The sequence below is a fragment of the Acinonyx jubatus genome, chromosome D2 (genome assembly GCF_027475565.1).
Source record: "Acinonyx jubatus isolate Ajub_Pintada_27869175 chromosome D2, VMU_Ajub_asm_v1.0, whole genome shotgun sequence".
Classification (NCBI taxonomy): domain Eukaryota; kingdom Metazoa; phylum Chordata; class Mammalia; order Carnivora; family Felidae; genus Acinonyx; species Acinonyx jubatus.
In genome coordinates this window covers 43,619,382-43,637,303 of record NC_069393.1, presented here as the reverse complement: position 1 = coordinate 43,637,303, position 17,922 = coordinate 43,619,382, and the positions used below count along the sequence as shown (strand labels likewise).

Here is a 17,922-nt window from a genome sequence, read left to right as displayed (position 1 = left end):
TCCGGAGGCTTGCCTGACCTTCAGGGTGGCTATAAACAGCACAGCCTGTCAGCACTGCTAGGCGCTGCCCAAGAAACAGCAACTACGACCTCGAAATTCCAGGAATTGCCGGCACAGTTGCCCCAGAATAGTCTCGGCCTGTCCCCCTCCCCCTCCCAGGGGACCCTCCGTCCTCTGCGTCCCCACTGTAGCTAGGAGATCTGACAAATACTGGAACCAAAAACAGCAAAGAAACAAAGGCTTCTGGGCTGGTGCCCCAGGAGAGCCTGCTAGGCCGAGTGAATAAGGCCTGTAAGAGATAGAGGCATTGGTGCAGAGAGACGGGCACCCTTCCCCCCTCCCCCCAACAGGGTCCAGGCTCAGCCCCATGGTTCCCCCATCCTCACCACCACCTCAGTGGAACAACAGGTGCACAGAATTTTATAACTGTGAGCAGCAGAGCCAGACAAAAACACACACTTCTTCAGTAGAGTCAAGGGCTGCACGACGCACCAAGGACAAGGCCCCAGACCACAGCCCCTGCCTCTGCCCCAGCTCTTGGACCTGAATGGGCTGGGCCTTTGGAGCTGCTCCTTAGCGGCTGCTCCCACCCCTCCCCCACTTCCTGGAGAATTGGCTGCGGCTGGATGGAGGGGCAGGGGGGGGGGGGGGGGGGGGGGGAGTGGGGTGGGAAGCTCATGTTGCAGGCCCAGCCGCACCTGTCCAGGATAAATAAAGGCATTTCCCCTCCACCCTCTCATTCTCCCTCCTGAACCCACTTCTCTGTGGATCCTCAGAAGGGAGACTGGGCGAGGGAGGGGGGCTGCTACAGCCCCAAGGTTGATTCTGGTGGGCAGGGTCGGGTGGGGACTGGAGGTACCACCCAGCGTGAGGGTGGCAGCCTTCTTCCAGGAGGAGCAGCCTATGTCTACAGCTGACAGGGGACAGGCCCCATTCAGTACTTTGTTACTAATCCCCAGCCAAAGGGCTGAGCAGAAGAGAGAGACTCAGAAGGTCCTGCAGGGAAGGGAGGCCAGGGAGTTAGGGGTTCCTAAGGTCACAAGAGCTCCTGAGCAAATCGAGCCTCGGTTTGCCCCGCTCTGAAGTGAGACGGTAATCGCAGCCCCGCCTGCCCAACCACCTCTCTCAGGACTGCAGTCCAGGTGTCCAGGGCTGTTGGCCCTGCTGAGAATGAGTGAGCCCTGCCTTTGCTCCCCCCGTCCCTACCCCGCTGCAATATGCCACCACTGCCCTGTTGCAAAGGCTCAGGCCAGGACACTGGAGCATCTGCTGGCCCTGCATCCCACTGGGGAAGAAGTTCCTGGTCCAGAAGGGCCTTGAGAGCCCCAGCAGGAAATACCACAGCCTGGTGGGAGTGTCTTGGGCCCTACCTGGCCAGTAGCACTGAGCCTGGGATGCCCAAGCCCAGGATATCAGTGGCCCACCCGAGAAATTTGTGAAGAGGTTCTAAGCCCTGGGGAGGATCCAGCATCCATCCCAGCCTGTTCCCAGCCTTGATGACTTGGGGCATGGCTCTGAAGGAGGCTGAGAGGCCATTGTACCTATCCCCCGATGCCCTGCATGAGCCGCGGGTTCTATTTTTAAAGGTTCCCCCTAGTCATTGGCTCCATGACATCCCAATACACCCTTTCCTTGCAGTGAGGACATTCTTCCTGCTGTCTAGCTTAAGTCCTCTGTGCTGCAATATAAGCCTTGGGCTGGCTGAGGCCAGGTGGTGCATAGATCCTGGGTGAGGTCATTGACTATCCTGGGTGCCACTGCGACAGGAGGCTAATTTCCACCCGCAGGGATGGGGCAGGGAGCACCAGCATGAGGCCTGGAGGACTGTAGGGCTGGGGGAGATGTGGGTTCAGTCTGAGGCATGGGAGGCCTGTGGATCCATGACAATGAGGGTAGACGACCCCTCCTTGGACATACAGGAAACCTGTAACCACCTGAGAGCAGTGCAGGGTCCAGTGGGGGAGGGGCAGTGTCCACTGGGACTCAAATGCCCATGTATCACCACATCATCAGGCAGGGTGTGCAAGGCTCTGGGTGTCCTTTTGGTACTGCACCCTGCGGTTTCTGGGACAGTGGGTCTGAAGGGGTGGAGACTCAAGTCAGATGAACAAGATCTCCGGCAGGATGGAGAACATGGCCATTTCCTGGGACTAGAGCTGGGCCAGTGCCCCCCGCTGGAGGAGTGTGGCTTTTGTAGCTATTATGAAGTTCCTATGTCACCCCTGAATGGGGCTTCTCCTTCTTCGGATCCCCCCCAAATACCCACACCAAGTTCCACAAGCAGGATTGCTCCTCCATGGGGGCACTGGCTCCCTGTCCCCTCTGCCAAGCACTGACTGCCCACCTCAGTGCCTCCCTGCCCGCGCCCACCGTCCACCCCCAGAACCACAGCAGAGCTCTGCTGCCCTGAGAAGACACTGCCTCCCTGTCCCCCGGTGGGCAGCAGTCCCAGCTCCCTGGCCCATCCATCACCCTCCAGTGACAGCCTGGAACCTCAGCCTGCCCCCTCGTGCCCACACCAGCAGCACAGGAGCTCAGCCTCAGCCCTACCCCATCAGGCAGGGCTTGCCTTTGCCCTCCCACATCTCACAGTCCACCCTGAGCCTCAGGGCCTTCAGACTCGCTGGAGAGAGGGTCTGAGACTCGCAGCTCAGCCAGACTCGTGGGAGAGTCCTTTGACAAGTGTTGCCTGAATGCTTACTGTGTTCTAGACACTGGTACAGGTGCTGGGAACACAGCAGTAGTTAAAACAAAGACAGATTCTCCCAAGCAGATCTAGCTTATCGCCTCTCTGGACTTGAGTGTTCCTGGCTAGGCAGTAGAGCTACTCAGACAATCTCTAGTGATCTGTGACATCCCCAGCAAGTTGTTCCCTGACCACAGACACTCCAGAACATGTGGACCATTTGCCCAGGTGAGCATGAGGAATAAAATGTCAAACAGGTAGGCAGAGCCGCTGTGGCTGAATGGGTAGGGGCCCGGCCAGGTGAGGGAGGAAACCAGTAGGAGATCCCCAGCAGGCCCAGGAAAGGAGGTAGAGATGAGGCTGCTACCTGGGGCCTGGGATGAAGGGGGTACTGGAGCCCAGTTACCAGCCTAGCCTAGCCCTGAGCCCCAATGGCAGGGCAGCTGAAGTCACCAGTCTGTCCACCTATCTATGTGCTGGCCTGTCACCTGCCCTCTCCATGCTAGGAGTGCTCTCTCCCCAAAGCAGCTGCCCCCTTCCGTGGAGATGATCCAGGCTGGGGAGCACCTTGAGCCCACCCTCCCCAGGGAAGGGCTTAGGAAGGCACTATACTCTGTTCACCAGCCTGCCTACCCAGCAAACTTGGCCTTTCCTTCTTGGCTCAAAACACCCACCACTTGCCCATGTTTCACACTCACAACAGGTTGGCGAGCTCAGGTAGACAACAGCTATGGCCAAAACCAAGGGCCTGTGGCCGGCAGTAACCAGTTGGAGCCAGTCCCAGCCCCAAGTCTGCGGATGGGACATGCTCTGCTCTCCGAGAGCCTCAGGGAGGACAGCAGAGGGATGCGCACACCCTCCTCAGAGTGTGCCCCGCCCCTGTGGGTGCCAGGCTGTGTGGGCAGTGCACACTCACCCGGGAGATAGTGAGCGGCATGTTGAAGTCCTTGCCCCCCTGGAGACGGAAGCCCCAGGGCCCAGGCCCGGTCAGCGTCACGCTGTAAGACATGCTGGTGCTGAGAGCGGCAGCCTCTGTGAACAAGAGAAGAGAAGAATGAGAGGGCCCTCACGCACCCACCTCCCCAGCCTATACCTGGGCCCCTACCCCCGACCCCCAGCCTTGCCTGCTCCGTCCCTTGCTGCCTGGCCAGGCTGTGTGGAGCTCCTGAGAGGCTCCTAAGAATAGCTGGGAACGAATGCCATCGACACTGATATCTGCCCTCTGCTGCGCCCATAAATGGACTGTAACCCTACACTCTGCCCGCCTGCAGCCTCCCACCGTGACTCACACGGCTAATATTGCCCCTGGGGAGGGGTGTCCAGCACCCAGCACCCCCCAAGGGGCAGGATGGGGGACTGGCCAGGTTAGTGATAATGCTCTCTCCTCCTTGCTCCCTCTGCCCTTTAGAGAGCCCAGATGTGTGTTCTCTCGGCCCAGCTCAACCCACCCATTGCCCAGAAGACTGGGGCTTTGCAATTTGTGTCTTTTTGCCCTGTGCTCCCTGGTGAGGACTCTGAGGTTGAAGCTTACCCAGTAGAAAGCCTGGGACCAAGCTGAGCCTCCAGCTGGTCTGGACAGAGCTTCTGTTCAGGAGACTGGCAATTGGTCCAGGGTTGTCCAGCCATGAAAATGATCAAATAATAACTGTGTCTATGGTCATGGCTGAGCTCAGCTCCAGGTCCCTCATGCCATTATCCCCTCAGATTCTGAGAGGCTGCCACCTTGGCCTGCAGGAACCAGTTCAGAGAGGTTAAGTGCCTTCTCCAAGGTCACACAGGGAGTGGACCCAGGCCATGCTGGAGCACCTGAATGGTGCTCATTTCTATTGGGCTTGTGCCAAATAATGGGTTCCCCGTGGCTGCAGGCACCTCCTGATTCCCAGGCCAGGCATGGGGGCGAAGGGCACAGGGTCTTGGCACAGGGTCTGAAAGCAGGTCTGAGGCAGGCCCACACCCTCCAGACCCTCTAGGGGCCCAGAGGTTATTCCTGGCTCTCCTGTCTCATTTGTGCTCTGGAAAACTTGACAGCAGCATGGAAAGCTCCAGCTGCCAATGTCGCACGCCAGGCCCCCATGCCCTTTGCACTGGAATGGCAGTGGGTAGGGAGGAGGGGAGGAGATGCCATTTGCTCAGCTGCTGGGATGTGGGGCCAGAAGGCATAAGGAGGGGGAAGTGCGTGCGGTGTGTGTCTAGCTTGTAACCCAGAGACAGTGTGTTCTGGGTGGGGACCTGGGGGCCTAGGCCCCTTGGGACTCCAGCCAGTGTGTTCTTTGGGCCAAGATACCTCCAGAAGCCCTTCCTCAGAAGACACTTCAGGCCCTGTGTGGTCTGGAGATAGATCAAGGCCCAAACTGGCTCTGATTGGAGAAACTGAGGCTCAGGGAAGGTGAAGGTGACAGGGCTGGCAGTTCTTTGGCCCTCTGGGAAGGCTCTAGCCTTGGCTAGGCCCTGAAGACTCAGAGTGGGCCTGGGGTGTGACGAGTTCCCAGTTGACATCACCCCACCTCATGGCCTGGCACATACAACATGCATGGTAGCATCCCCACATCACAGGGACATTTGGTAACTTGCCCAAGTTCACAAGAATATCAAGTGGAAGACGTCAAAGAAGGACCTGTATTCTTTCCCCCATTACACCACCTCTTCTGTTGGGTATCAGACAGCCCAGGCTGCCCCCCTGCCCAGGCCTGGCCCGGGAAGCCAGGAAGTCCAGGAAGCTCATGGCCAGCACCCCACCCTCCCCATACCATCCCCTACTTCACTCCCAGGCCCCCTCCCATCCATCCCCACCTCCAGGGTTACCCCCTTTCCTAGGAGGGGTCTGTCCTGCCAAGCTGGAAAGGACCCGGCAGCGAGGTATGACCAGTGTGGGGAAAGAAAGAAGCCCACCCTGTAGGGGGAGGGGAAGCCCCGGGCTAGGCAGTACCTGGAGCTGCAGGCTCTTTCTCTGGACTCTGGCACCCACACTGCCTGATGCTGCCTCTGGGGAAAGGGAGGGGTGATGGGAAGGATGCTCTTAAAGGGGAAGGCCAGCCTCCCTCCGTCTGCCTCCCCTGGGAGACCCAGCCAGAGAGGAGCTGGTGCCCACAGGCTGGGCATGAACCACCTCCTGATAACAGCAGCTCACTGGGGGGTGGGGGTGGGGACAAGCCTGGTCTTTGTCCCTCCTCCATTCTTCCCCTCGAAGTTTGAGGTGGAGGCTTCAGGAGTGAGAGTTGCAAGGTGGGGGACAGAGGGAGGGGAGAAAGAGATGCTGCGGGCGTCAGAGGCCAGGCCCTGGGTCTCTCTCCCATCGCGACACCAACAGGTGAAGACCATGCTTCTCTGCTTTTTATTTTCCTATACGCTGTCAGAGCGATACAGCCCCGGGATGATCTTAGGTCACTGATTCGAGACACGCCACAGGTGCAGTGTGTGCACACATGTGTTTGGTGGGCATGCAGACATGTGCAGGTAGAAGAGTGTGCCCGAAAATGTATGTGTGCACAAGAGGGTGGGCCATGGCAGAAATAGCACTGGGGAAGCAGGAAGGGGATAGCGGTGAAGAACAGATTCCGGTGCATGAAAGTCTGTGCTCGGCTTCAACTGCTGGCCGCGGGAGATGCAGTGCTGGCCTGCCCACGTCAGTGAAATGCCCAGCCCGGGTGCAGCGGCAGCTCGCAATTAGCTGGCGTGTCCCACGGAGCCATCGCCATTGTCATCGCCTGGACAATCACAGCACACAGCATTTGAGGAGAGGCAGATGACTCCGGGAAGCAGGAGGGCCTGGGCTGAGCCTGGGGTGCAGGCTGTTGAGATGAGAAGTGGGTGCCGAGCACATGGCAGGGCAGGTGTTTTGGGGTGTGGGGCCCCGAATCCAGCACAGCCTAGGTGACAGGGCCACTTCCAAAGCCTGAAGGCTCATGGGGTGATCTTGGGTCTGTGTGTATGAGGGGGAGGTGAGGGAGCTGGATGTGTCCCAGAAGAAAAGCTGAGCCAATGGGCACCCTACATCCTGGGGTCCTGGCTGGGGAGCAGGCCCTTGGTCTGAAAGCAAACAGCACACATATGTTTAGCTCCAGGAGGGTCCCACTGGGAGCATTCTCCCAGTGACCCTCCATGTTTAGGGTCACCAAGCAGTGAAGTGCGGTCGCATGGAGAGGCCAGGTTGTGTCCTGGCTGGGGGATGGGCCTTCTCCGAGGCCACATTGTGGCCTGGAGGATGGAGCCTGCAATATCTAAGGCCACCGGCAAGACCTCCCCCCGGGGCCATCCCCTAGGCTCTCACACTCCTGCAGTCAGTCAGAACTGAGCTCCCCTCACCCCCACCGTCCAGTTGTCCTCTTCCTCTACTCCCTCTGGGGGGCCTGCGTCTCCTCTCGCCCTGCGGCCCGCAGTCGCCTCATTTCTTGCCTGTCTTACAGCACCAGCTTCCTCCAGGCTTCTCCCTGCCCGCTCATTACATTCCAGCTGTCCTTCTCCAGCCGCTGCAGGGAAACCAACCACCCCGCAAGGTCGACCGAGCCTACCTCAAAGCCCTAGCTAAGTCCTCCAGGGGCTCCCTGCTCCCCCCAGGGTCAAGGCTAGAGACCCCTCAGGTCAGTATCTGATTGGGCCTCCCCACAGTTCCTACCACTTCTTGCCCTTCTTTTCTCCTCTTCTCTCCCCACCACTAGCTCCCGGAGTCCCTCTGGCTGCTCCTGGGTCACAGAGCAACATTCTGTTCCAGGACACGCCAAGCTCCCCAGTGGCTCCACTGTGTTCACACAGGCTCTTTTCTTGGCCTGGACTGCTCAACATCACCCCCATCCTGCCTGGCAACCCTTGCTTCACCTCCACCTTTTCCTGGGGAGGCCTCGGGGACTTGCCTCTGCTTTCAGCACCCTGTGTGCTGATACCTCGATGGCAGTGCTTATCACACGTGTTAGGTGATGGCTGATATGCTGTCCCTCCCTGCCCAGTGCCCTAGCCCGGCCCAGTATTCCCTCCAGGACATTCCCTCCACTGCCTTTCCTCACTGCTTGTCTCCGTCCTGGCCTCTGTGGCTGTTCACAGTGCCCAGGGTCAGGGCTAGGGGGTGAGTCGTCCCTGGAGCTGGAGCATCGAGGGAGCTGTGCTCCTGGGAGAGGCAGGGATTCTGCAACTGCAGGGGGCAGCCCAGGGCTCCCCCTCTCTGGGACACCCAGGGGGCAGCCTTGGGGACGTAAGGCAGGACATGGTCTTAGGCTTGCTAGGGAAGCCCAAGAGATCCCAGGAGCTGGGGGTGTTGCACCAGTGTGAACAGAGGGGCTGGGTAGAGAGCTGTCAGCTGAGGGGGAAGGGTAGCCTCGGGGCCTGTGCACACGGCATTTCCAGCGTTCCAGAATATGGCCTTCTCTAATCGCCATCGACATTCCGTTCCATAGGCACTTGGGCTGACAGCTGGCCTTCTTTTAATAGCCACAAGTATTCTGGGTGACATCCTAATCTCAGGGCATTCATAGCGAGCACATAACAGCTTACAACACCCACCCCCCAGGTACATCCAGCCTCCAGTCACGCAGACAGCGTGGGCACACGCAGTTTAGAGCGGACAGGTTGGGGCATACTCAGTCCTATGCCCTGTGGTGTCACAGAGACAGAGAATATGTGCTGGGCACATGGTCACACACATGCACAAGTTACACTCCACTGACTCACTGCACACCACATACCACATACTGTCACGGTCACACATACTTACACACACAAGCTATACAATCATCACAGCACTGTAGAGCTACCACCACCTGCCATGCATGTGCATAGTCAGGGTCACGCAATCACAGACACTCTCAGGTACAGTCACAGACCACATTCAGGCATGCTCGGAGCATCTTGGAGTCACAGAGACCCCCAGGCACCCCAGGCAGGCAAGGGAAATCTGGGTGGGGAGGGAGTGATTCCCAGAGGGCATTGGGCCCACCCACAGGAACAGTTCCCCTTTCCAGTCCACTCCCTGGGCTACTTGCCCCCTGTCCCCACCCCCTTATAGACTGGCAGGTGCCGGGCCCAATCACCTGCCCAGGCGTCTCTGCTTCCCGTCCCTGGGGCCTGGCAGGGGCCTTGGCTTCCATGTCCTCCAGGCCCTGACTGCAGGGGAACCGTCCACTCACTTGCTGCGCAGCCCCCCACACAGCTGCTGCCTCCGTGTCCATCCAGCCCTGGGGAAGGTGAGAGAGTCACTATGAGGTGAGAGGGACATTCCAGAGTCTTGCTCTTGCCCTCTTCCCCAGCCAAGTGTCTCTCCGTCGTCCACACAGATATTCACTGAGGCAGGGTCTGTGATACTGTAGGCTTGCTGGTCACCAAATCCCTGCAAATTCTGAGTGCATGTGTTCATGTGTGTGTGTGTGTGTGTGTGTGCATTTGTGTGCCTTCCTAAGCATGTGGGATGGGTCTGTCTTTACTCTTTGATGTTGTGCACTACAGTGGTTCAAGGCAGGGACCGCTGGCAGCTCCTCCCTCAGCCCCTTAACAGAGACCTCCAGGGATGGAAGCAGTGGCAAAAGGTCAGTGGCGATTCTTGGTGAGGCCCATGGTGGGCCCTGTAGTTACAGTGATGGAGAAGCCCAGGTGTGGCTGGGAGACAGGAGCCCACAGCACAGAAGGCTCTCCTGGGGACAGCTAGCTCCTGCCTGTCTCTTGGGAGGCCCCTCTAGGGCCACAAATGCCTGTCTTTTCAAGCTGTGGCTCTAAGCTCCTGGAATAATGCCAGCATGGAAGAGAGATGGCCTAGAGCTGGAAGATGCATGTTCAGTCCTGGTCCTGCTCCTGGGTGACCTTAGGCCAATGCATTGCCTCACCAGGGTCCCTGCCTGTCAGGGGCGGATGGTGCAAGGGAAAGCCATGGAACAGTTGTGAAGGGCTCTTCCTGACCGCATCCCAGGGTCCTGAGGGTCCCTGAGTCTCAGAGGCAGCCTTGCCCAGAGGCCTGAGGCTGGCCTGGTTGAGGAAAGGAGGGCAAGGTGCTAGCCAGCAAGGGCCCAGCATTCTTACCACCTCACTCTCTGAGCCTAGGGATGCCTGGCGTCTCCGTCCAGAGATCCAGCTGAGGTCCGAGGCCTGGCTGCTCAGTGTGGAGCGGTGGGTAGAGCGGTAGCTGGCGTAGGGGCCAGTGCGCTGGCCCGACACGCCCAGCAGCACCCCCAGGCAGGGCAGGTGCTGGGCAATGGCCATTCTGCAAGAACAACACATTTGGTTAGGAGATGGGGGTGGACCAACAGACTGATAAAGGGCTAATGGGAGTGGAGAGAAAGCCACTGGGGAATTGGGGGAGTTTCAAACATTGTAGTTATGAGGACAGACAATTGATAGGGTGATGGCGATGGACAAAAAGACACTGGCAGTCAGAGGAGGTGATGAGGAAGAACAGACAGATGCTGGGGTGAAAGAGACTGACAGGCTCATAGTGTTGGGGATGGACAGACACTGAGGCCATGGGCATGGAGGGAGAGGCTTTGGGTAGCAGGTTCAGCAAGGTGCTTGGTTTCATCTCTCACGTGGCTGGCCCAAGGCACATCTCTTCCAATGGGGACCAGGGACGCTCCTCTGAGCCTGCAGCTGGCCTCAGCAGGGTGGGGAGTTACTGACACCACCAGGCAAAAGAAAGCACTGAAGGACTCCTCATGCAAGAGGCCAGCTGTGCCGGGATTCTATCAGCAGAGAAGGCTCTGGGCCAGAACCAGTCCCAGGCCTCTGCTAGGGCCCTTGAACTCTCCCGACTGTGGTCTCTCTAGGACATTGCTCTCTGGGGGCTTCTCTTTCTAGCGGGTATCACTGCTTATTGGCCATCTTGGCTGCCTTTGGGCCCTGGCTCCAAAAATTCCATAGTCAGGATTGGACAATGCCCAGGGAGCTCTGATGTCCCTCCAAGCTGAGCCCCCTGGGAAACTGGGGCAGTGGGTAGAGGGGGTGCACAGCAGCTCCAGACCCCACCTAGGGTCACTGGCTGTTCCCAGCTGCTAGAGGTCCCCGTATACATGAGAGATAGGAAAGATGGCTGGCCTCTGCCCCCATTCACTGCTTCAGGCCCTCTGTGCCCATGAGGGTGGGTCTGGAGACCTGGGGCTGGGTCCCGGAGGAGGGCCGCACCTGTACTTGGGGTGGGTGATGGCATAAATGATGGGGTTGTGGATGGCAGAGGCCTTGGCGATGACAGCTGGCACCGAGTTCATGTAGGGTGTCAGCACATGCGCGTACCTAGGACAGAGAAGCAGTGGTCCCCCTACCAGCTGGCCCTCCTAGAGCCTCCACAGCCCACCTTCCCACTCAGGAACCTTCTTCCTCTAGGCCAGGCCCTGCAGGGCACAGCCCAACCTGGCCCAAACCAGCACAGCCAAGTCAGCCCCCCAGGAGGGACTGCCATGCAGGGAGCGTTCTGACCGGAGGTGAGCGGGAACCAGGGGAGCAGTTGAGGGAGGGCGGCTGAGAGGAAGATGTGCCAGGTTGGGAAGTTCCACCAGGTCCACTATAGCTTGGAGCCTGTGCTGCTGGCAATAAGCCCTACCCACCCCCAGTGACTCTGGCCCTCCGCCCATCTCCTCCCCCACCCCACCCAACCCTGAGACCCACTGCTTCCCTGGCTGCCTTAGAGTGATTTCACCAGAGAGCTTTAGGGAGGACCAGGCCATTCCTGCACAAGGAGGTCTCGTACCCAAACAAGTTCCAGGATTAATAAGTATCACTGTCTCAAAGTGCTCCTGCATTCTGGCCTATGTCCATGCTGCTGTGGACATCAAGGTCCCCAGACTCTAGCCACAAAGGACGAGCAGGCAGGGGGTGAGTGGCTCTCCTGGTTGTGTGTCCACAGGTGAAGAGGGAGCCAGAAACTCAGGGAGAGTCAAGTGTTCCCGTGGGATCTGGCAGGACCTGGTAGCCCTTGTAGGCCCTCAGGTCAAATCCACTGTGGTCCAGAGCTCCCCGCACCCCTAACCTGGTATGTGTTCCAGTGCCTCCAGGAGCGGGTGGGCCCATCTCCTGCAGGGAACCTTATAGCCCCGGGGAGAATGAACAAAGTTCTGAGGACTGACTTCGGTTGTGGGGATGTCTGGCTTGGGCTTAGACTGAGGAGGGTCCCCTTACCCTCCTCCCTCCCCTCTCCGGCCCCTGCCCCAGCCCCTTGGGCACTGCTCACCCAGCAAAGGCCATCAGGGCCACAATGGAGTAGGGGGCCCAGGAGAGCACGAAGAGAAGGATGACCAGCAGCTCGATCTTGGCCATTTTCCACTCTCTCTGCAGCCGCTGCCGTTGCCGGGGGGACCTACCACCACCCTCGCAGGCCCTGAAGGTCTGGAGAGCCCTAGGATGGGTGCAAAGTCCGAGTCTGACCCCACTCTGGATGCAGTGAGTGCCATGATCATGGCCTCTGTGGGGGAGGCTGCCTGGACCTACCTGGTCATTCCCTCCAATGCAGGAAGCCCTGACTCCCAAAAAGTTCTCCACCACATCCAGCCTAAGCTGACTCCTTGTGGTTCCCCCTGTGATGTCTTCTCTACCCCCACAGACCTCCTGACCTAGCCTAAAGGTCCTCTCCTCAGAAGTCCCCATCTTCTGAGACTCCTCTAAGCACCCAGGTTGCTCTCATCTCTAGACATCCCATCTACTACGCACGTGTGCTCAGCTTGTCTTTGCCCACCTGGAGCTGGGAATGTCCTGGGTGGGTGCACATGTGAGCCTGGGGGCAGGGTAGGGGCACCCTGGAAAGGGGTATGGCTACCCTCCCATCCAGCCCCTCCTCGCACCCAGCTCTTACTGGCCTGTCTCCCGGATGGCCCTGAAGATGAAGATGTAGCAGTAGATGATGACCAGCAGGGGCAAGAAGAACACAAAGCAGAAGAGGAGCATGGTGTAGGCTCGAACTGATGGCGTGAAGCTCATGTAGTCCCAGGAGCAGGAGGTCATCAGCCCCTCTGGTACGTAGGCACCTGGAATCCGGGGTGGGGGGCAGGTGCTCAGCCTTCAGGGTAGTGTGATTCAGTCTCCTCCTCCAGCAGGGGCTCTGGAGGTGGGGTCTGGGATCCCTGAACACTGGTCCCAAGCCCTGCCCTTCCCAGTTCAGTGCGGAAAGCAGGGCACCTGGAGGGGAGCTTTCCAAGCCAGTTTTAGCAGGCAAAGCTCACTGCTGCCCATTTTTGCCAGTTTGGAACAGAGACCTCACCATAGCCCCAGGGTCTCACTCCACCAGATTTGGCCAGGTGCTCGATCCTGCCACAGAAAGGTGGGTGCCTTCCTGCTAACTCTCCTACCCGCTCAAGCCCCACACCCCAACACCTGCGTGTCTGACTCTGCAACTCAGCATTGGATACACCTGTCACTTCCCACCACCCAAGAGCCATGTGGTCTTCCCCTGTACTGGGAGAGGGAAACCCAGGTCACACTCTGATTGCTGATGGCACATCAGTTTTTTCCCTGCTGCTAGTCGTGTGCCCTGAATATCCATCTGCCTTGAGCCTCAAGCACTCCCTTGGCCCCACCTGCCAGCTGGCCACCCCGAGTCTACCAACCTGCCCCTTGAACATGCCCTTCCCAGCTTATCTTCCCCTCTCCCGATTCCCCCAGTCCACTTACTCCAGCCAAAGAAGGGTGGCAGACTCCAGGCTAGGGCATAGAGCCAGACGCCCAGCAGGACAAGCGCCGCCCGCCTCTTGGACACCACCCCGATGGTGGCCAGTGGGTGCGTGATCACCAGGTAGCGGTCCAGAGCAATGGCCATCAGGGTGATCATGGAGGTGATGCCAAAGAGAGCCCCACAGAAGGCATAGAACTCGCAGCCTGTGGGCACAGCTCCCTGACCTCAGATCTTGGCAGGAGCCCATGAGGTACCCCAGGGGAGGGAGCGTCTGAGGATGTCACATACTCAGCTCCTGCCTTCTCTCCAGAAAAGCAGCCCTGAGCCCCTCTCCAGCCTGGCTACTTGCCACATCTGGCCCAGAAGCTGAGTTTTCCCTCTTGCTCACTCATGGGATTGAGGGCGGCCACCCATTCTCTGCCCAGGAAGAGCAGATCACCTCCTTGTCCAAGGCCACCCTCCACTGTGGGCATGGGCCACCACAACCCTCCTCCTCCCTCCAGCATGAGGGAACCCTGAACGTCTACCTGCCTCCCCGAAGAGCCACCGCTTATGGAGGCTGCTGGCGAAGAAGACAGGGGCCTGGGTGAAGGACATGAAAAAGTCACTGACCGCGAGGTTGATAATGAACATGTTGGCAGGTGTCCTGAGTCCTCTGCTCCTGTGGAGGGTCAGAAGCTGTCAGGAGGTGCTTCTGCTGGAGAACTTCCCTGAACTACATGTGCACACACACACGCGTGCCCACGCACACATGTGCACATGTACAGTCACCAGCCACTGGGCCACAATCCGTCTTGGTGCCTAGCCAGCACCAGCCAGATAGCTCTGGAGCCTGACAGTGTGGACTAAGAAGTGAGGTCCCCTGAAAGACAGCAACTCTTGCCCTGTATGGAGAGCAATACCACTCCCAGAGTGTTGTGCAGCCCAGCAGAAGCAGGAGCTAGCTCTAGGGCTCATCTGTTTCCTCCTCTCTCCCTCTGGAATCCTCTGCATGACCCACACTCTCTCCTTGGACACACCCCTCACTCCTCTGAACCCCTCCAGGCCAAGTTCTCCCAAGTGGCTCCTCCCGCAGAGCTTCTCACATCTTCCTCCTCAGGTGCCCCTCCTTGTCCCCCTCATTTCAGTATTTCTGCAGTCTTCACCCTCGGGGATGGCCCAGGCTGTGCCCTACAGGTCAGGCAATTTCACAGACTTCTCTCCCATAATTATCCATCTTTGCATCTATCCCCTCCCTCTTTTCCAGATGGGAACACGGAGGTTCCCACCCAGGAAGTGGCTTCTTCCAGATAACAAGGCTCAGTAAGTGGCACTGCCAGGATTCAAACACTTATTTGATGTGCACTGCACAGGCGTAGATTTACTTAACCATCACATTGACTCCGTGAAATCAATCACAACTCTGTTTTGCCAACAAGAAAAACGGACTCCCAGAGGATAAATGACTTGTTCAAAGTCAGTTCAGCTAATAGGTAGTAGGGTCAGAATTCACTTCTTCACCTTCAGCCCAAGAATGGGGCAAGTGGGGAAAGAAGCTGGGGGTGGTTTCCAAGGGTGGCTGCTGAGAGTCTTGAGGATTAAGGGTCCTGTTGCCTGGGCTGCTCTTTGAGGCAGAGGAAGGATACCCACTGGGGCAGGTGACATGGAGGTAAGCTGAGAGCAGGGTAGAATGGACAGAGGCTCGGGTATTGTAGGGACATTTGTCTTACAGAAACTATGCCTGGGGCCCATTGGCATGTGCCACTCAAGTTGCCCTGGACTACTCTTTGGCCCCTTCCCTGAGCTGGAAGATGGAGGCCTGCCCTGAGACCACTGAGGGCCTGGCCGTGGTGTCCCCACCCAGGCTCAACGGAGCCCTGGCAGAACTGGCACTAGAATTCCTGCCCTGTCTTTGCATGGCCAGCTGCCCTCAGTGCCCATGCGCACCAACCAGGTACCTGCAGAAGGTATAGATGACCATCAGATTGCCCAGAATCCCCGTGAGCCCCACCAGCAGGATCACTGTGCCCAGGGTGTAGTGGGCATGGTCCGGAACATCAACTGTGGGGAAAGGTATCCAGGCAGCAGCCTGAGCCCTCGCTGCCTGCAGAGAGACAGAGAAATAAGAGCATCACGTTATCCTGTCATCTTCAAATAGCCCCGAGAAAGAAGGGTTAGGGTTCCCATAGGGTGGGTAGGGAGACTGAGGCTCAGAGTGGCACAGCCACTTGCCACACTACTAGGAAGTGGCTGAACCAGAGTGGAAATTCAGATCTCTCTGAAGTCAAGCTCAAGCTCCTATACCATGACACAGAGGCACAAGGATTCTAGGATCATCTGTTGGAGGCTGGTCGGACAGACAGACACATGTCTGACAAGGAGGAACATGGCTGGAGTAAGTCTACCTTTCCTTGGGGAGAAGGCAGAGCCATCCCGTGAGTGGCTTTCTCTCCACTATATGGCCCTGACCCAAGCACTCAAGATGGTCTGCAATGGTATTCTAGGCCCTGTAGACTCTGGGGTGGTGGGGTTGGGTAGAGCCCCTCTCCTCAAGACCCCCAGCCTCAAAGACTGCCACAGTATAATGGAATGGGGCTGAGTTTGATGCCTGGCATGGGAGAGAGGAAAGGAATTTCCCTTTAAAAAGAAAGCTTACGGGGCACTTGGCTTGCTCGGTCAGAATAGCGTATGACTCTTGATCCTGGAGTCATGAGTTTGATGTTGGGTGTAGAGATTAATTAAATAAATAAACTAAAAAAAAAAAAAAAGAACACTTAAGTCTCCCATGACCTCCCAGGGAGGTCATGACCCTATAGGCCAGTACAAAGGGCTTTAAAGACCCCTCTCCCCTAGCTCCTTTCCTGGGAAGGAGGACAAGTTAGTCTCTGCCTTGCCTCCTATAGCTACAGAGCCTTTCCATCCTATCCAGGATATAGGCCTGCATCCCAGGGTCCTAAGGGCCAGCCCTCCCCAGTTAACAGTGGGTTTGGGGGCTATGGTCCTGGGGCCCTGGCAGGATCTTGGACGCAACAGAAGGCACCTAACACCTCACTCTGGGCTGGACAAATCCAGAGACCTAAGGTATGTCTTCCTCTCTGGAAGGCTTCATGGGACATCCAACCACCCTCAGAAAAGAATGGATGCAGCCAAGGACAGATCTGTGCCATTCCAGCCCCTTGTCCTTTAGGGTTGACCTTTCCGTTCCTCGAATGCACTCCACAGGGAAAGACATTCCCTACACTGTCTTCCTTGTCCTCTTTGTGGGATAGACTCAGAGAGGTCCAGTAACATGACCAAGGTCCCACAGTAGAGCTCAGGCCATTTCTATCTCCCTGTCAAAGCCCCTGTGTGTTCCCAACATGGAGGCCAGGGTGAGGGGAGGGGAGGCTCTGTGTGTGCACACGCTGGCCTCTGGCTTACCGTGGGACTGATGGGTAGAGGTTGGTCCAGGCTGGAAGTGCTGCTCTGGTAGCCGTCCCACCTGCTGGGTGAAGCTGGGGTGGCCACACAGCTGGGCTCCTGGGTTCTGGGCCCTGAAGGAGGGTTCATCCTGAAGTAGGGCCGTCCTTTCTCAAGCCCACAGAGAAGTCAAGGGCACAAGGTGCTCAGGATATTAGCTGTGCCCCGTCTCCCAAATTTCCTCCTTCCTTAGCATCCCTGCTTGATTGGCTGGCTGCCTGTTCCTGCATCCAGCATGGACCGAGCCTGGAGCTGCTCTTCGAGCTGATGACTGCTGTGTCCAGTGAAGCACAAAGGAACGAGTGTCACAGCTATGGCGACTCACAGCCACGGGGTCTGTCCCCACCTTTAAGTAGCGGAGCGGGGAGTGCACATGCCCAGTTGCTCAGTCCTGCGGGCTCCCTGAGATACAGGTCCCTGGGTATCTGTCCACAGAAGGTTTGATGATGGTAGTATACATGTGTGAAAGTGTGTGTGTGTGTGTGTGTGTGTGTGTGTGCGCATGAGTATGAGAGTGTGTGTCAGTGTGAATGTGTGTGTATATGTGTATTTCAGGGGAGACTGTTCTGCTTGGCCTCCTGGACATTGGACAGGAGCCTTTGTCCTCCCCTCTGACAAGGCTCTCTCTCTTCCCCGAGCTCATCAAGAACAGCATCTGCTCCCTCAATGATGCCCGGGGTTGCCCAGTGGCGCCCAGCTTCACCCTTTCCATGGGGTGCCCTGCCCTTAGGTTCAGCCCACATGAGTCCATCACATCTTCACAACCACCCCCCTCCCAGAACCAAGGCTGGTCACCCACTCCACAGATGAAGAAGCTGAGGATGTGCCAGGATATCACACAATCAGGGTGAGATCACATCACAAGGCATTTTGTTTATTTCTTGCCTTTGATAATAAATTTTTTAAATTGTTATTCATTTATGTTGGGGGGCATACAGAGAGAGGGAGAGAGAGGATCCCAAGCAGACTCCACGCCGTCAGCACACAGCCTGGTGAGGGGTTCAAACTCACAAACTGTGAGATCACGACCTGAGCCGAAACCAAGTGTTGGACGCTTAACCAACTGAGCTACCCAGGCGTCCTGATAATAAACTTTTTTATTGAAGTATAAAGACTTTAAAAATCCAAAAAGGCAAATCTGGTAGAGACCTGGGGACTCAGGCCTGGCTGAGATGAGTGAGTGTCGGGGTGGAAGGGTCCCCTCTTGGAGGAGGCAGCAGGAGCCAACTGA

General features: G+C 57.6%; 2 protein-coding genes and 1 long non-coding RNA gene across 14 annotated transcripts in view; 1 reads left to right on the top strand and 2 right to left on the bottom strand.

Moving 5' to 3' along the window:
• Positions 1-3,777, bottom strand: part of LDB3 (LIM domain binding 3) — a 63,532-nt gene extending 59,755 nt beyond the window's left edge. For 3 of the 10 annotated variants that reach the window (XM_053207277.1, XM_027062477.2, XM_027062478.2), the window contains exon 1: positions 3,603-3,747. In XM_053207277.1, the coding sequence (XP_053063252.1) occupies positions 3,603-3,695 (93 nt within the window). In that variant the 5' untranslated portion in view covers positions 3,696-3,747. Of the gene's footprint in view, positions 1-3,602 lie in introns of all 10 variants that reach the window. The other 7 variants (XM_027062472.2, XM_027062475.2, XM_027062473.2 and 4 more) reach the window with 7 other exon arrangements.
• Positions 3,778-7,038: 3,261 nt separating this feature from the next.
• On the bottom strand, positions 7,039-17,347 carry OPN4 (opsin 4). Its single transcript, XM_053207278.1, is given in 9 exon segments — positions 7,039-8,847; positions 9,683-9,863; positions 10,778-10,885; positions 11,820-11,984; positions 12,438-12,609; positions 13,253-13,456; positions 13,781-13,947; positions 15,191-15,336; positions 16,653-17,347. Coding segments are annotated over 9 exon segments (1,641 nt in total). The 5' UTR covers positions 16,782-17,347; the 3' UTR covers positions 7,039-8,478.
• Positions 8,739-17,604, top strand: LOC113600208 (uncharacterized). 3 transcript variants are annotated; one of them, XR_003421170.2, is made up of 4 exons: positions 8,739-8,875; positions 11,924-12,028; positions 12,431-12,597; positions 14,500-17,604. It is a non-coding gene; the product is annotated as an uncharacterized LOC113600208 (long non-coding RNA). The 3 variants fall into 3 exon arrangements; XR_008292147.1 differs by having other exon boundaries at positions 12,431-17,604; XR_008292148.1 differs by lacking the exon at positions 8,739-8,875 and adding an exon at positions 8,889-11,621 and having other exon boundaries at positions 12,431-17,604.
• Positions 17,605-17,922: the final 318 nt, after the last annotated feature.